This window comes from Macaca fascicularis, chromosome 8 (genome assembly GCF_037993035.2).
Source record: "Macaca fascicularis isolate 582-1 chromosome 8, T2T-MFA8v1.1".
Classification (NCBI taxonomy): domain Eukaryota; kingdom Metazoa; phylum Chordata; class Mammalia; order Primates; family Cercopithecidae; genus Macaca; species Macaca fascicularis.
Window position 1 is genome coordinate 45986927 of NC_088382.1, and position 17785 is coordinate 46004711.

General features: G+C 46.1%; 1 protein-coding gene across 17 annotated transcripts in view; it reads right to left on the minus strand.

Annotated features, from left to right (window-relative positions):
- The window catches only part of SLC20A2 (solute carrier family 20 member 2), a 127451-nt gene that overhangs the window by 44798 nt on the left and 64868 nt on the right, over window positions 1-17785 (minus strand). For 11 of the 17 annotated variants that reach the window (XM_065519164.1, XM_065519160.1, XM_005563223.3 and 8 more), the window contains 3 exons: window positions 11073-11625; window positions 4760-4900; window positions 2020-2105 (listed from right to left, as the gene is read on the minus strand). In XM_065519164.1, coding sequence (XP_065375236.1) covers window positions 2020-2105; window positions 4760-4900; window positions 11073-11361 — 516 coding nt within the window. In that variant the 5' untranslated portion in view covers window positions 11362-11625. Of the gene's footprint in view, window positions 1-2019; window positions 2106-4759; window positions 4901-10068; window positions 10204-11072; window positions 11626-17785 lie in introns of all 17 variants that reach the window. The other 6 variants (XM_073998745.1, XM_073998741.1, XM_073998742.1 and 3 more) reach the window with 1 other exon arrangement.

Below are 17785 nucleotides of genomic sequence, written 5' to 3' on the forward strand. Positions count from 1 at the left end.
TGCCAAATGCAAACATACCTGGAAGTCAAGTATGTTTGCAGAACAGCACAGCCCATCAAGGAGCTGTTCTGGAATGTCTCAAGGAGCCAAGAGCACTTGTCAAGAGGCTCAAGTTGAATGAAGTGAGGCATGATGCAGCAAGAGCAGGGCAGAATGAGACTCAAGTGTGGGAGTGTCACACCAGACCAGGAAGGGGAGGCAGCCATGTGGCAAACACCGAGATTAATGCACTGGAGCCTGGCATGAGTGACACAGCCAGTTATGATCATCTGTGACATATCACGTGAAAAGAACCCAGGAGGAACTGAAAACAAAATGCTGGGAGGCTCAATTCCTGTAGCCTCTGGTTTCCACAGCATTGTTTTCTTAGGGACAACAGTTGCTAAAGACAGATTCCCAACCAATAACTTCTGCAGGTGGACAATGCTGAGTCTGTGTTTTCAATTAAATCACCGTATGTTTTCTCAAATATCTTTTTTTTTTTTTTCTCTTGAGACAGAGTCTCACTCTGTCACCCAGACTGGAGTGCAGTGGTGCGATCTTGGCTCACTGCAACCTCTGCCTCCAGCATTCAAGCGATTCTCGTGTCTCTGCCTCCCAAGTAGCTGGGACTACAGGCATGAGCCACCACGCCGGGCTAACTTTTTGTATTTTTTAGTAGAGATGGGGTTTCGCGATGTCTGCCAGGCTGGTCTCGAACTCCTGACCTCAAGTGATCCACCGCGCCTGGCCTAAAATAACTTATTCTCGAAACTCATTGACAGACTTCTTGTTTGACCTGTCTTCTTTCTTCCCCCTACTTCCTTTCTCTCTCTCCCTCTCTCCTTTCCACCTATCCATCCCTCCATCATCTGCCACTCATCCAAGCATCTGTTATTCCCTCCTCCTAAATATTTACCAAGTGTCTTGTAAGTGCTAAGCACAGTGCTGGGCCCTGGAATACAGAAGTGGCCAGGGCGGTCACGGTTTCTGGTCTCAGAGATCTTACAGTCAAATAGTGAACAGGCAACTAAGCAAGAAACGCAGGTGGACTGTGGCCAGAGCTCACAAGAGAGGGGACCAAGCGAATCTGGGGGAAGGGAGGAGAGGAGCAGCTTCCTGGGAAGTGACACCTAAGGGCTGAGTGGGGCTTGCCAGGTGAGCACGGATTCCAGAGACAGGAGGGGAGGGGTGAAGGCTGGCAGGCTACACAGGGGTGTGCCTTTAAGATGTGAATATGAGTGTGCCTGGTCCCAGGAGAAGCAAGCGTGAGAAACGGTGAGGGCAAGTTCGTGCTCTCTGAGAGAATGGACCCTTCAATAGACGGCCAAGCAAGGCTGCGAGAAAAGGGCTGCTCTAGCTTCCAAGCAAGGTACAGCCTGGAGGGTACGTCCCTGCCTGCAGAGAAAGAGCCTACTCGATGGTTATCAAACACTGCAGCAACCTCGTGACCGCCACACAAAAAAAGATAGCCACATTTGTGTCTAGAACACTGATCTCAGTAAGCACTAATTTTTTTTTAGACAAGATGTACCCAATAGGTGTATTTCCTTCTTTTTATCCTTTCCTCAAATTGAGTCAGTGTTTCAGTCTTGCTCTATCCATTAAAAACAAAACAAAAAAAACAAACAAACAAAAAAAAGGAAAACACCTTCACATTTGGGTAAGGAAATTCTTCAGCTGTTTTTTAATGACAGTTTCAAAAGCTTAACACTATCTCATTCTATTCTGCTTAACATTCAGGAAATAATTACCTTTCCTTTTTGAGTTCTCAGCACAATTTCTGGGAGTGTTGATTAATGAATTAAAGTACAGAGCCAAGAAACACTATTTACAGTGCTTGTTTCTGGGGGAATCTCTGGGTAATTTACCTTGGCTCTTTCTGGCTATTTATAATAACATCTGACGCTAACTGCAGGGTGCTGTTCCTTAACAATGTATGAATACAATTATTCCTCTCACCCCTCTCATTATTAATTTCTACTGAGCAGAGCCAAAATTAGTTCCTAGGATTTAATTAAACGTAGCAGCCCCACTTACCTTTTTTAAGATGAAAATTCTGATGAGTACAAACAGCAGGCCAGACATGAAACCAGACAACAGTGGAGATATAAACCAAGAAGCAACTGAATAATTAAAAAAAAAATCTAATGAATGTTCAAATTCATCCATAATCATGATCCTATTCATAGAACACAATGATAAACAAAATGTATTACATACAATCATAAATATCTCCAGAATTATTTACCTTTAATTCAGAACCTAACGAGCCCTGTGACTTGGCAGAGCTGACCTTCACGCATTTATGGCCACACTCAGACACCAATACACAGTCACACACCACTGACCACACTACCAGTGCAGGGTCAAGAAACCCCTGCCCCGAGTTCAGGCCTCAGAAGACAGCATCCTGAGTCCTGCCTCCCATGGAGTCTTTCTGCCTGCCCTTCTTATCAGCACATACGGAGACTCGGTCGCTGTTCCAACAGTAAGGGTTATTTAAAAGCTGGGTCAACTTCCATTTCCTGTGCCAAGGCCAGCCGGGTACTTTCATTCCTGCCATCTAACTGCTAGAACTCTGAAACTTTTAGCCTCTAGCCAAGTAGTTCCCGCCTCTGGCTGCACAGTGGAACCATCTGTGGCATTTTCAAAAACTAGTTTGGCTCTGGCTGGACCCCCAGAATTCTGATTTAAAAGGCTGGGAATGGGGTATGGGCATTAGCATTTTTAAATTGCTTCCTAGGTCATTCTACAGTGTAGCCAGAGTTGAGAACCACTGTTCTAGAAGCCTGGGATGGAAGGTGGGTTTCCTTGTGGTCTGTGCCCCTACCGGGCAGCTCAGGGATCCCGTTTGACCCAGGACTCCTAAGGCCATCATGATTCTTCTAAAAAACTGAGTAAGCCAGAATATGGAAATGGAGTGAAAGAGCACCGTTCACGATGGGTGGGTTGGTATTTGTGGAGTTGAATGGATTTACCTCTTGCTAAAAGCCGAGCCAGGCACTAACTTGTTAGACACCTGAGAATGGGTGCAGGTTTACGTCTTGGTCCCTGCCGGGCAGGCTTACAAGGTAGAGAGGACACTTGGCAGAGTGTTTCTTCCCAAAGGGCAGGCTGGATGACCTCTTTTTTTTTTTCTTTTTTTGAGACAGGGTCTTGCTCTGTCACCCAGGGGCTGGAGTGCAGTGGCATAATCACGGCTCACTGCAGCCTCAACCTCCGAGGCACAAGTGATCCTCCCAACTCAGCCTCCTGAGTAGCTGGGCTACAAGTGTGCACCATCATACCAGGCTAATTTTCCTTTTTTATTTTTATTTTTTTGTAAAGATGGGGTCTTGCTATGTTGCTCAGGCTGGTCTTGAACTCCTGGGTTAAAGCAATCCTCCTGCCTTGGTCTCCCAAAGTGTTGGAATTATAGGCCTGAGCCACTGCGCCTGGCCTGGATGATCTGTTGAATGCAGGGACATATCATGGGGCTCACTTTGAGGCTTCCCCAAGACTATGAACTCCTGGATTCCAGGCATCTCCCTCACCTGTGCCCAGTCTTTCTCTGACCTACAGATTGACTTAAGTCTAATACATTTCTTACCTGCCTGGGAAGAACAGAGGGTGATTTCCAAAGCTGGATGACAAGGTAACATTTCAAAAGAGTAGAGTTAAACAACTCTCTAGCACATAATAGTTCACTATCTCTATTAACAGGAATTTTGGCCAGGCGCGGTGGCTCACGCCTGTAATCCCAGCACTTTTGGAGGCCGAGGCAGGTGGATTGCCTGAGCTCAGGAGTTCAAGACCAGCCTGGGCAACATGATGAAACCCCGTCTGTACTAAAATGCAAAAGAAATTAGCTAGGTGTGGCAGCATGTGCCTGTAATCCTAGCTACTCAGGAGGGTGAGGCAGGAGAATTGCTTGAACTCAGGAGGCGGAGGTTGCAGTGAGCCGAGATTGCGCCACTGCACTCTAGTACTCCAGCCTGGGTGACAGAGCAAGACTCCATCTCTACAAAACAAAACAAAACAAAACAAAACAAAAAAACAGGAATTTTAAGGGAAAATGCATTACCCATACCATCTACGTCTTTTTTTTTTTTTTGAGACAGAGTCTTGCTCTGTTGCCCAGGCTAGAGTGCAGTGACTCGATCTCGGCTCACTGCAAACTCTGCCTCCCAGGTTAAAGTGATTCTCCTGCCTCAGCCTCCCGAGTAGGCACCTGCCATCATGCCCAGCTAATTTTTGTATTTTTGTAGAGATGGGGTTAAACCATGTTGGCCAGGCTGGTCTTGAATTCCTGACCTCAGGTGATCTGCCCACCTTGGCCTCCCAAAGTGCTGGGATTATAGGCGCGAGTCACCGCGTCTGGCCCATCGAGGTCTTTTAAACTTTAACATTTGAAGAAAAATATATAAAATTAACTTGTGGCTGGTGCGATGGCTCATGCCTGTAATCCCAGAGCTTTGGGAGGCTGAGGCAGGCGGATCATGAGGTCAAGAGATCAAGACCATCCTGGCCAACATGGTGAAACACCGTCTCTACTAAAAATACAAAAATTAGCAGGTGTGGTGGCACACGCCTGTAGTCCCAGGTACTCGGGAGGCTGAGGCAGGAGAATGGCTTGAACCCGGGAAGTAGAGATTGCAGTGAGCCGAAATTGCACCAGTGCACTCTAGCCTGGCAACACAGTGAGACTCTGGGTCAAAAAAAAAAAGTAACTTGTAATAAAACTTACTCTAGAAAATGTAAACTTTCCTTCTTAAAGGTAAAATAAAATGCTAATTACCAATCTTGACAAGCTCCATCCACTGCACACCTTTGGTACCGATTGCGACCAGCGAGAATCCTATAGTAGAACCCACAATGCAGTGCGTTCCTGAGATTGGAAGCCTCAGGAAGGAAGCGATCAGCTGCCACACAGCGGAACCTACAGATTGAAGGACAAAAACCCATCAGATACAGAGTACAAAGGTGCAGACACCAAGGGAAGAAATCGAAATGTTCTCAATAACAACATCTTTCAGAGTTTAATTTTCTGTGAATTGTTTCTTTACAAAGTGCTAGAGCCTGGACAAAAATCATTCAATTAACTTCAGTTAAAGGAATGCTTCTCCCTTCCTCAACACAGAGGGGACAGGGATGTTGGTTATTTATTTATTTACTTATTTTTTGAAGCCAGTCCTGCTCTGTTGCCCAGGCTGGAGTGCAGTGGCCTGATCTCAGCTCACTGCAACCTCTGTCTCCTGGGTTCAAGCAAGCCCATCTGGCTAATTTTTGTATTTTTAGTAAAGATGGGGTTTCACTATGTTAGCCAGACTGGTCTCGAACTCCTAACCTCAAGTAATCTACCCGCCTTGGCCTCCCAAAGTGCTGGGATTACAGGCGTGAGGCACCATGTCCGGCCAGATGATGCATTTAAAGGCACGTCTCCTGGTGCTACACACTGGCTGCCCTTGTCACTTTTCAGTGAGGGTGCTGTGGATGAACTAGTTCTGGGGTGAAGTTTGGCCAAAACCAAGCAAGACATTAAAGTCTCGAATGAACACAGAAAGACAAGAAAGGCTATATATTGGGAAAAGATTTTGTTGTAGTTATGCCTTACAGTCACATAATGAAAAGGACTAGATATTGGCTAGGTTATATTATCTATATAAGAGAGTATAATACCGTGTTGCTTTTTTCTTTTCTTTTTTTCTTTTGTAGAGACAGGGTCTCACTCTTGCCCAGGCTGGAGTACAGTGGCACAATCTTGGCTCACTGCAGCCTTAAACTCCTGGACTCAAATGATCCTACTGTCTCAACCTCCCAAGTAGCTGAGATTACAAGTGTGCACCACCACACCTGGTTAATTTTAAAATTTTTTTGCAGAGACAGGATCTTGCTATGTTACCCAGGCTGGTTTTGAACTCCTGGCCTTAAGCAATCCTCCTGCTTCAGCCTCCCAAAGCCCTGGGATTACAGGCATGAGCTGCCACACTCAGCTAATTTTTAAAATTGTTTGCAGAGACAGGGGTCTTGCTATGTTGCCCTGGCTGGTCTTGAACTCCTGGGCTCAAGCCATTCTCCCGCCATGGCCTCCCAAAGTGCTGGGATGACAGGCTCACTGGATGCAGTGAGCCACTGTACCTAGCCCACACTGCTTTTTGATGGTGCCTCTCCTATGAGAAGTAACTATGATATTTAACCCAAATTTGGGCATCTGCTCTCAGATCCTGCCCAGAATGTTGGACCTTTTATTTGTATGTCTGATTCCTCATTGTTAAGAGGTTCTCATTAGTGTTGGCTTTGTGTCCTTTTACCTCAATTTCACCAACTCTTTTCTAGGTTTAATGTTTTTCTAGGCTACAGTTCACTTCAGATATTTTCATAAGCAGATCAGATTTTGTAGTGAGTATTCAAAGCATCAACTGGGAGAGATCACTTTCAGAAGCAGTTGTTGAAAAGCTCCCATGGAACTGTAGGGGAACAAAGGGCCTGGCTGATAAGCTGGGCACGTTATTAATCCCGAATGTTAATTCTGGAAACCTGGTTGCCTGGCAGCAGCAGCACTTTTCAGGGAACCCTTGGTATTTCCTTCAAAGGCATCTGAGTTGCAGAAGGATCATTTATGGCTGTGCAGGACCCAGTTTATGAAGCAACACACACAGCTGCTCCCATGAGTGCTAGGCGTGCTGACCTTTGAGCTGAGGCTGGCTGTGACCCTGTGTCAATCCCTAAGGCGTGCTTTGGGAGGAGAAGGGGCCAGCCTGGTGCTGCCAAACCCATATTAGGCTCCATGGCAGCGCCAGGCCTACCCGCGGACACGTCCTTAAGCCTCCACATCTGAGCCCTGGGCTCCTCGGGGACTAGTGGTTTTAAAAAGAGAGCCAGGGTTTGGAGCATGTTTCATAGCACAGATTCATAGCTTAGAAAATACATGATACGGTTTATATTCTTTTTTTTTTTTTATTTGATTCGGAGTCCCACTCTGTCACCCAGGCTGGAGTGCAGTGATGCAATCTTGGCTCACTGCAAGCTCTGCCTCCTGGGTTCACGCCATTCTCCTGCCTCAGCCTCCCGAGTAGCTGGGACTACAGGCACCCGCCACCATGCCCAGCTAGTAAAGATGGGGTTTCACCGTGTTAGCCAAGATGGTCTGGATCTCCTGACCTCGTGATCCACCCACCTTGGCCTCCCAAAGTGCTGGGATTACAGGTGTAAGCCACCGTGCCTGGCCTAGATTCTTACAATTGAAATAATCTCATGATGTGAAACAATGATATCAACCTGCCCAGTTGAATTCAGACCATAAGATTTGTCCTTCCTGAAAGCTGTTCTATTTTCTGTGGCTGACTTTACAAAATATATCCTGGAGCAGGAGAGTTTGTAAAGAAAGGTAGGGAGTAATGGGACCACCTGTGAGGCTAGCAGGGAGGGGAGGAGAGAGGGGGCAGCTGAGGGAGGGCCTGGCGGGGCCAGGAAAAACCTGCAAGAGGGCCTGGGAGTAGGTGATAGCACTTTAGCCTCAGGGATGTCTGAAGATAAATGGGATCACGTTAGTGTCAGGAAGAACAGAGGGAAAAAGATACTTTAATGTAAGATAATGGCATCTGACAGAGGAAAGAGATGAAGCATGGGATAAGAGTGCAAGACACAACCTAGGGAAAGTGGGGAGATGGGCATCTCAGAGGCCACCATTCCCGTGCAGAGGAAAGAAACGGCAGAGCAAAGGCTCAGGCTCCAGGGAGGTTGCCGGGCAGGTGTGAGGTGGCAGAGTGTGGCTGGGCAGAGGGAGCTGGAAGAGGGCTGTGTGCTTCTTAAGGGGTTCGAGGAGCTGGCTCGTTTGTGCTAGTGTGGGTCTTTCCACAAAAAGATGCAGAGTTTTGAATTCTCAGACTTTTGGAACCATTGCTGGTTTCCTACAAAATGGACAGACTACTGCTTTAGGGCTGAGCTAGTCCCACATGATGACTTGTTCAGGACGTTTTGCTGGCAGCAATAATTTCTACCCAACCACCTTAACTCTAACACAACTCTGTCAGGAAGCACAGATGCTCAGGGGCTTGGGGAGAAGTGACTAAAACAGAAAACAAAAGAATCAAACAGAATAGAATTAAGGACAGGGGGAGAGAGGGAGAAGAAAAAAGGACTGTTGGATTTAGAAGCAGAAGACTGGAGAATTCAGGCATCTGGACAGAATCAGCTGTGGTTTTGGCCAATGGTAATTACGCCACCACCTTAAATTTATAGCTCCCAGGGCAAAGACCCCAATTTTACAAATCTAGGTAACTCACACAAATTCCCAACAAAATAAGCTTTGAGATTCATTTAACCACATAACAAAAAAAAAAGTTTAAAAACCAAAGCAAACAAAATCAAGTTATTCAAGCAAAACCCCAAATTGCTTTGGTAAACCCAAATTCTAGTTGAGGTAAGTATCCTTCATTCTTTCAGTAAAGAGCCAAACGGCAGGGGTGGGGAACGGAGAAGTGAAAAAAGTTATCCTGTCCACAGGAAGAGTCAGCAGATGAGGCCCTGTTCATGAACCCTCCAGTCACACGGAGGTCTTAAGTGTGGCCTCCCTAACAAATTTCTTTAATAAGCAGCACCATGCCTCTAAGGTTTATCCATCAAAAGGAAAAAAACTTAGTTAAGATTTAACTTTGTGGCCAGGCATGGTGGCTCACGCCTGTAATCCCAGCACCCTGGGAGGCTGAGGTGGGAAGATCACGAGATTAGGAGTTCGAGACCAGCCTGACCAACATGGTGAAACCCCGTCTCTACCAAAAATATAAAAATTAGCTGGTTGTGATGGTGGGTGCCTGTAATCCCAGCTACTCAGGAGGCTGAGACAGGAGAATCGCTTGAACCAGGGAGGCGGAGGTTGCAGGTGAGCCGAGATCACGCCATTGCATTCTAGCCTGGGCAACAGAGCGAGATTCCATCTCAAAAAAAAAAAAAGAAAGAAAAAGATTTAATTTTGTCAGTGTTTTTCTTGATTTGTCCCATACTTTCAACACATCTAGTCAGATTTTCCTGACTAGAAAAATCTTAATTTCCGCTTGATGGAATTAAATCTTAGATATCTATCACAACTAAAAAGGTGAATTTTACAAATAACGGTTATTTTTCTAAGGTAAATTTCCATTATATCTGACTATGCTGAGATATACATACGTTCCGTGAAGGTAAGTAAAATTCAATAATGACTATAGTTGCTGGAATAAAGGTGATCTTGAACCTGATTTTTTTTTTTTTTCTTTTGAGACAGGGTCTGACTGTGTCACCCACGCTGGAGTGCAGTGGCACAATCACAGCTCACTGCAGCCTCAATCTCCTGGGCTCAAGCAATCCTCCCACCTCAGCCTCCCAAGCAGCTAGGACTATAGGCATATGCCACCATGCCCAGCTAATTTTTTAATTTTTTTTGTAGAGACAGGGTCTCCCTATGTTGCCCAGGCTGGTCTCAAACTCCTGGGATCAAGAGGCCCCCATCTTGGGGGGCCTCCCAAAGTTGAACCTGACATCTTTACAACACAAAGCATCAAGCTGAGAAGTAGGAGCTCCTTGGCATGTGTTACCGGCCTACAGTGCTTGGGACATATGGAATTTCTTAGTACACCAGGCTGCTTCTGATCAAATGCCTTCGGAACAAAATGAGATTGGGCCATTGTAAACTTGGTCAATAATCTCTAAATTCTGGGTGTTTAAGAAATGCAAGTGACAGGCCAGGCGTGGTGGCTCATGCCTATAATCCTAGCACTTTGGGAGGCGAAGGTGGGTAGATTGCTTGAGTTCAGGAGTTCAACGCTAGCCTGGCCAACAAGGTGAAACCCTGTCTCTACTAAAAATACAAAAATTAGCCAGGTGTGGTGGCACATGCCTGTAGTCTCAGCTACTCCGGAGGCTGAGGTGAAAAAATAGCTTGAACCCGGGAGGCAGAGGTTGTAGTGAGCGGAGATCATGCCATTGCACTCTAGCCTAGGCCACAGAGCAAGACTCTGTCTCAAAAAAAAAAGAAAAAGAAAAAGAAAAAAAAGATAAAATGTAAGTGACAAAATAAAGAACTCGGGAATCGTGGAATGTGGCTGTATTCTCAGTATACCAGCATCTTACCTCCTGCTGCAGGACTCTTCCTACAAGAGGATATGTCCTGTTGAAAGCAGAAGGTGGTAGAATTCCTCTCTAACCCTCTTCTCCCTAACCAAATTACCCGTATACATCAGCTGTCTGTTGTGCCGTCATCTCTACCTAGAGGCAAGCAGAGAAAGAATCCTGTCAGCTGCACTTAACACACGCCTGCCCGGAAGGTTCTTTTCTGTCGTAGCGAGGGAGGTGATGGGAGGACCCACAGGGCTGGGATCTGTGTCTGCCTAGGCCATGGGGAAATCACTCTGTCCAACCAGCCACTCTGCTTATTCACACAGTTCACACACCTCCACACTTCATCTAGACAACTTGAAACTGCAATAAAAGGTCACGCTATCACCAGGCAACACGTACATTATTTTTTGGCCAGAAAACAAAACAAACATACCAAATGGAGCTCCCAGAGGTAGAATCAGAAAATCAAAACAAAAGTCGACAAAAGGATGACAAATAATGTAAGAGACCAGAATTTCTTGAAACACACGCACTTAAGATTTATTTGGTAACTTCTTTAGAACTTAAACTGTGAATATAAAAGTTAGACTAATAAATATTATTTTTGACATCCAAGTTTTCAAAACATTGCCTCCTAATTGATGAAAAACCTTAAGAAAAAAATCTAAATCAACCTTCCTGGAAACTTAGACAACTTTCAAAGAACTCTAAAATAATAAAGCGCTGTTCTACAAGATCTTTTTCTGTATTTTCTGAAAATTATTCACTTAGCTGAAATGTATTTTAGCAACCAAATTTGCTCAAAAGTTGAGAAAATAAATGGTTGCCTGATATTTAAACACTTTAAAAATCATAAATTAATATGCAGAAAGCAAAAATAAGAAAGTAAATATGAAACATCCAACCAGTTTTTGAAAAGCCAAAGCAAAAATCACATTTATGGATATGGGCAAAGTACTGTAGGGAAGCGGGTCAGTGGGCGGATGTCCCATCGGCGTAGAGAAGAGGCTACTCACCAACCATGGCACTAACTTCCCCAGCCATGAGCGTCTCCACCGTCTCGTTGTACAGGTTCACGTCAATGATACCTTTGCGAATGGTTTCTCCTACTTTGGCTCCTAGTAATACGGAGCCGGTGGTTTCAAATATTGAAGCTAAAATGCACGCCTGCCTCAAGGTCACCACACCAGAGCCCACGGCCGTACCAAAGGAGTTGGCAACATCGTTTGCACCAACAGAAAAGGCCAAGATGAAAGCTATGATGAAACCCAAAATGACCATCCACAAATACTCATCCATGGCCATTTTGGAAAGTGGGTGCCGGGTACTTTTCTTTTGCAGGAATATTTTAAATAAACAAAGCTTGAGGTTATAAACTTCGTAAGGCCAAGAGTTCTTGTAAACAGTGAGTTTGCTCTGGAAAGTGCTGGACAATGTTAGAGGCTGGACAAACTGCTAGCTGCTGGTTTGCAAACTACTGTCAGGACAGTTCATTTGGTTGTGTTCAGTCAGCGGTAAAACACATTCCATATTTTTCCTCCTGATCTGGGAAAGCTGTGATGTCTCCTCCTGTAGCAGAAAGGAAACAAAAGAAATCAATTATACTCAGCAACCTGTAACAGTTTGTTCTTTCAGAAATAAATGTTTTAAGCCTGCTAATGGGATCTAACTTTGGCATGTGACGGACCTAACCATAAAGCAATTCAAGGAAGATTATAATTAGGATAACCACCCCCAACCAAAAACAACAAAAAAACCTGGTTTCTAGAACTGTCAGGAGTTGAAGCATGCTTAATAACTACAGACTAATAGTAATCCTTACTAGGTTACATTGTTTTATGCAATTGGAAAAACATATTTGATCATTATTTTCAGCAAGGCACAATTGCCTCAAATGAGCAAAAGATTAAGAAATGAGAAATTTAGTTGCATGGTTTTTCAAATATGTGGAATGTGCCCAGTTTCCTGGAACAGCAATAACCAAATCTGAGTCTGTGATACCACTGGGTGTGGCCAACGACCCACCTCCACATTTATGCATACGCAATGAACACAGTATGTTATCATGCATGTGTCTGGTAGAGTTTACAGGCCTGGCGAGAGGTCACTTATCTGGAGGGTGACCAAGGCAGGAACTGATGGGCCCCAGAGAGGAACACAGAAGCCGGGAGAATGAGGCAATCCTATCACGATGCCACTATCCCATCTCACTAGGAGGAAAAGTTAGAGGCCCCACCAGGGTCAGGAAGACCCTTCAGGCCTCCTTGCAGCTCACTGGCCTCAGCTCCTCTCCCCTCCCCCATGATGCCCTGGTGTCACTGTCCCCTTGCAATCCCTTGGAAAGACCAGGCACATTCTCATCTCAGGGCTTTTGTACCTGAGGATCCCTCTGCAGGAAGAATCTTCCCCCACAGCTGCACGGCTCCCTCCTCCCTGCATTCAGGTGCCTGCTCAAATGTCAAATGTAAGAGAGGCCTCCCCTGACCCCAGAAGGAGCAGCCCTTCCCCCACGCCACTGTTCCTGCTTCTGAGAGGGAAAGGAGATGCCACAAGATACATCCATGAAGTAAAAATGTCACTGCAAGCTTCGTAATTATGGTATTCTATTATTGGAGAGCCAAGGCACTGTATATTTTCTTTGAATGGTATCAAGCATATAAACGCTTGAGTTGAACTGAATAAATACCACACCATATACAATATAATAATCTGACCCATCAATAACATTATTTAAAGGGAAAAATCAGGACACACAATTTTATGTACACTGTGATTATGGCAATGTTGAAAATGCATATAAAAGGCTGGGTGCGACGGCTCACGCCAGTAATCTCAGAACTTTGGGAGGCCGAGGTGGTTGAATCACTTGAGGTCAGGAGTTCAAGACCAGCCTGGCCAACATGTGAAACCCCATCTTTACTAAAACTACAAAAATTAGCTGGGCCTGGTGGCAGATGCTTGTAATCCCAGCCACTCGGGAGGCTGAGGCAGGAGAATTGCTTGAACTTGGGAGGCAGGGGTTGCAGTGAGCCAAGATCATGCCACTGCACTCCAGCCTGGGTGACAAAGCGAGACTCCATCTCAAAAATAAAAAATAAAAATAAAAAATAATAATGCATATAAAAATACCAAAGAATATATACTAAAATTATAACAGAGGTTGAACAGCAAGGTTATAGACAATTTTTTCCCTTTCCTCCCCAAACTATATACTGTGGTTACATGTTTTTCAAATGAAAATAATAAACAAATATACAAATATATTGAGCATCATCAATGTGCAATGCTATAAGCACACAATGAAACAGAAAATATACACTGATAGTTGTTATCATTTCTAAGATTTTTCAGCCTATGCAATTTTGGAGATTCAGATCCCAAGTGAGACAAATGAAAAGACCACTCTAAGGGCAAAAGACAACATTCCACTGAAAGAGTATTTTATTAATATGACAGGCACACTAAATCTATACATGAAAATCAAAACTTTAAAAATTGGGGGCCAGTATGATCTATCTCAAGATATAAACAAATTCTTGATAAAATCTTGTTTGCCGGGCTACCTTGCCAATAGGGCAAACATGAACAATATTCAATTACTGACTGTGAAATATGGCAATGAACAAAAATGGATGTGGTCCTGGCACATCTGGGAAGTCCAGTGAAGGAAACAGACACTAATCATATCAACACATAAATGTCTATAAACTGGTGACAAGAACTATGCAGGTAGGAGATGGTGCCACACAGTGTTGTGAGAGCACAGCCGGTGGGACGTGGTGTAGCAGGCAGCAAAGGCTCACCTGAGACCTCAGACGGCCAGAGTCATGCTGGGCCTGGTGTGGGAGGTGCGGGGGGAACACTCATTCCAGATGGTTCTCATGGTGGGAAGGAGGGGCCTGGAGGCAGGCCAGGGTGAGAGGAACCAGGATGAAGGTCGGGTGGGTCTGGTTAAAGACTGGCCACCATGTGGACAGTGGGATGCCACTGAAGGGTTTTAATCAGAGAGGGGTACTGGCGTGACCAGACTTGGCTTTTCTTTTTTTTGCTCTGTCACCCAGGCTGGAATGCAGTGGCACAAGCATGGCTCACTGCAGCCTTAACCTCCCAGGCTCAAGCGATCCTCCTGCCTCAGCCTTCTCAGTAGTTGGGACTACAGGCATGTGCCACCATACCCTGCTAATTTTTAAATCTTTTGTAGAGATGGGGGTTGCCCTATGCTGCCACGGCTGGTCTCAAACTCCTATCCTCAAGTGATCCTCCTACCTTGGCCTCCCAAAGTGCTGGGATCACAGGTGTGAGACACCATGCCCGGCCCAGACTTAGGAATTTTTCTGTTGTTTTGAGACAAAACAGAGTCTCACTCTGTCGCCCAGGCTGGAGTGCAGTGGCGCAATCTTGGCTCACTACAACCTCTGCCTCCCGGGTTCAAGAGATTCTCCTGCCTCAGCCTCCTGAGTAGCTGGGATTACAGGCACCCGCCATCATGCCTGGCTAATTTTTTTGTATTTTTGTAGAGATGGCATTTCACCACGTTGGCCAGGCTGATCTTGAACTCCTGACCTCAGGTGATCCACCCCACTTGGCCTCCCAAAGTGCTGGGATTACAGGCGTGAGCCACCACACCAGGGCCCAGAAGATCCTTCTGGCTGCAGTGTGGTGACCACATTGGATAGAAGGCAAGCAAAAACATGGAGGATGAGTCAGGAGCCCGTTGCATGGCTTAGGCATGAGACGAAGCATCTGGGACCAGGGTGGATGGTGGTGGGTGGGAGGGAATACCATGATTTAAGAGAACTGCAGTGGCAAAATCCAACAGGACCAGATGGTGGATTAAACATGGGGGTGGAGAGAGGATAGATGGTTTATGGAACTGAACTGAAAAATACCAAGTAGGTTTTTCTTCTCTTTCACATTGTTTTCAGTTTTGCTTTTTGGGGCTAGGATAGGGTCTGACCACAGGTGGGCTTTTCAATGGGTGAACCAGGCGGGTTTACTGTGTGTGTTTTTTTTTGTTTTTTTTTTGAGATGAAGTTTTACTCTGTCGCCCACGCTGGAGTGCAGTGGCGTGATCTCTGCTCACTGCAAGCTCCGCCTCCCAGGTTCACACCATTCTCCTGCCTCAGCCTCCCAAGTAGCTGGGACTATAGGTGCCCGCCACCACGCCCAGCTAATTTTTGTTTTTTCAGTAGAGACGGGGGTTTCACCATGTTAGCCAGGATAGTCTTGATCTCCTGACCTCGTGATTCGCCCGCCTCAGCCTCCCAAAGTGCTGGGATTATAGGCTTGAGCCACCGTGCCCGGCCGGTTTACTGTGTCTTAATGGACGATTCCCTTGCTGTGCACCTTGAATATGGCAGTGGCTGTACTACTGTACATGTTGTCAAAACTCGTGAAACTCACACAGGTGAACCACAGGACCGCCGTGGGTGGGAAGAGTGGCGGGCACAAGCCCCCGGGCAGCTTCGCCCTGGCCTGGTTCTGCTTGGGGAGGTTGTTAATCACTTTGATGTTCCCCTTGGCACTGTGTCAGCCCAGAGATCCCCTCTCCTACTTAAACAGTCTTAGACAACTCATTTCCACAATTGTGCCTATGCTCTTTAACGCGGCTTTTCTCCTTCACACTCACACCCTCAGCCCACCAGCTTAAGTCCAGCAAGCACCTGCCTAAGGAGAAAGGCTTGCCACCTTCTTTCCTCTCTGTGGTTACAAAAGGAGCATTTGTTTCTCCTGCCCTGGAGAAGGGCAATGAGCACAGGACCTGCAATCAGGGACTCTAGGTCCATTCCCGTCCGGCCAGCTCCTGGCTATGCAACCCTGGGTAAGTCACCTCAATGACTCACCTGAACCGTGGAGACTGTGGCAGATGCCTCGCCACCGGTTACATGCAAAGAAGGCCCAAGCTCAATTCCAGCAATCAATACGTGGTGACTATTACCATTCTTAGCAGATAAAGCCCTGGGGTGAAGGTCAGGAAGCATAAGGTCCTGTCGCAGTTCTGTTCCTCTCTAGTGGCTGACCCTGGGTACCTCACACACACTTTTTGAATTGCGGCATCTATAAAATGGGGATAGTGACAGCGCATGCACTTTACAGAATTATTGTGAGGATCAAACTTAATTGCGCAGAAGTGTTTCGCCTCAAGCAACTTGAAGTTACTGGCATCACTGTTGTCACAGGAAGAATAACAAACAAGAGGTTCCCAAATCCTTCTGAAAGGATCTTTCTCAGGCAGCCCTGTGCCCCACTCTCTTCCCAGTCCTGTGGGTTTCTCCAGCCTCCTCCCTTAGACCTGCTCTTCTTCCTCAACATGCAGACTCTGACCTTGTTTTTGGTTAAAGACTGACACACGTTGTGAGGGATAGGGACTTTCTTTCTTTTTGAGATGGAGTCTTGCTCTGTGGCCCAGGCTGGAGTGCAGTGGCGCAATCTCGGCTCACTGCAACCTCCATCTCCCGGGTTCAAACAATTCTCCTGTCTCAGCTTCCCAAGTAGCTGGGATTACAGGCACGCCCCACCATGCCCAGCTAATTTTTGTATTTTTAGTAGAGACAAGGCTTCACCATATGGGTTGGTCAGGTTGGTCTTGAACTCCTGACCTCGTGAACTGCCTGCCTCGGTTGGCCTCCCAAAGTGCTGGGATTACAGGCACGAGCCACTGCACCCAGCCTGGACAGGGACTTTTTAAGGGAAGAAGGGAGGCAAAGAGAAACACTAAAAGGGTGCTAAGAAAAAAACCACTCAACATGGTAAAGACACTTTGGAAAGCTATTGGCAATTTGTTTTTCTTTTTTTTCTTTTTTTCTTTTTGAGATGGAGCCTTGCCCTGTCACAGGCTAAAGTACAGTGGCATGATCTCGGCTCACTGCAATCTCCACCTCCTGGGTTCAAGCAATTCTCCTGCCTCAGCCTCCCGAGTAGCTGGGACCATAGGTGCGCACCACCACGCCCAGCTAATTTTTGTATTTTTAGTAGAGACGGGGTTTCACCATGTTGGCCAGGATGGTCTCGATCTCTTGACCTTGTGATCCACCCACCTTGGCCTCCCAAAGGGCTGAGATTACAGGTATGAGCCACCGTTCCCAGCCAATTGGCAATTTCTTTTCTTTCTTTTTTTTGAGATGTAGTCTCACTCTGTCGCCCAGGCTGGAGTGCAATGGTGCGATCTCTGCTCACTACAACCTTTGCCTCCCAGGTTCAAGTGATTCTCCTGTCTCAGCCTCCCCAGTAGCCAGGCCTGCACTACCTCCTCTGGCTAATTTTTGTACTTTTAGTAGAGACAGGGTTTCACCATGTTGGCCAGGCTGGTCTTGAACTCCTGACCTCAAGTGATCCACCCACCTTGGCCTCCCAGAGTGCTGGGATTACAGGCGTGAGCCACTGCGCCTGGCCAACTATTGGCAATTTCTTAAAAGTGCAGTGCACACTCACCACATGACCCAGCAGCCCCAATCTGGTGTGTAGTTACCCAAGGGAAACAACAACCCATGTCTACACAGGGAGTGCTCTGCTGTGCACCTTGAGTATGGTGGTAGCTGTGTTACTGCACGTGTTGTCAAAACTCACGAAACTGTTCACTCACAACTGCTGAGCTTTATTTACTGAGGTATATACAGTCTACCTCAAAAAAAGTGATCAGAAAAAATACTGGTCATAAAAGGTAATGTTCACTTTTGATATTTTCCCTTATCTATATTGCAAGCATTGCCCCCCACCTCCACCAAGTCCC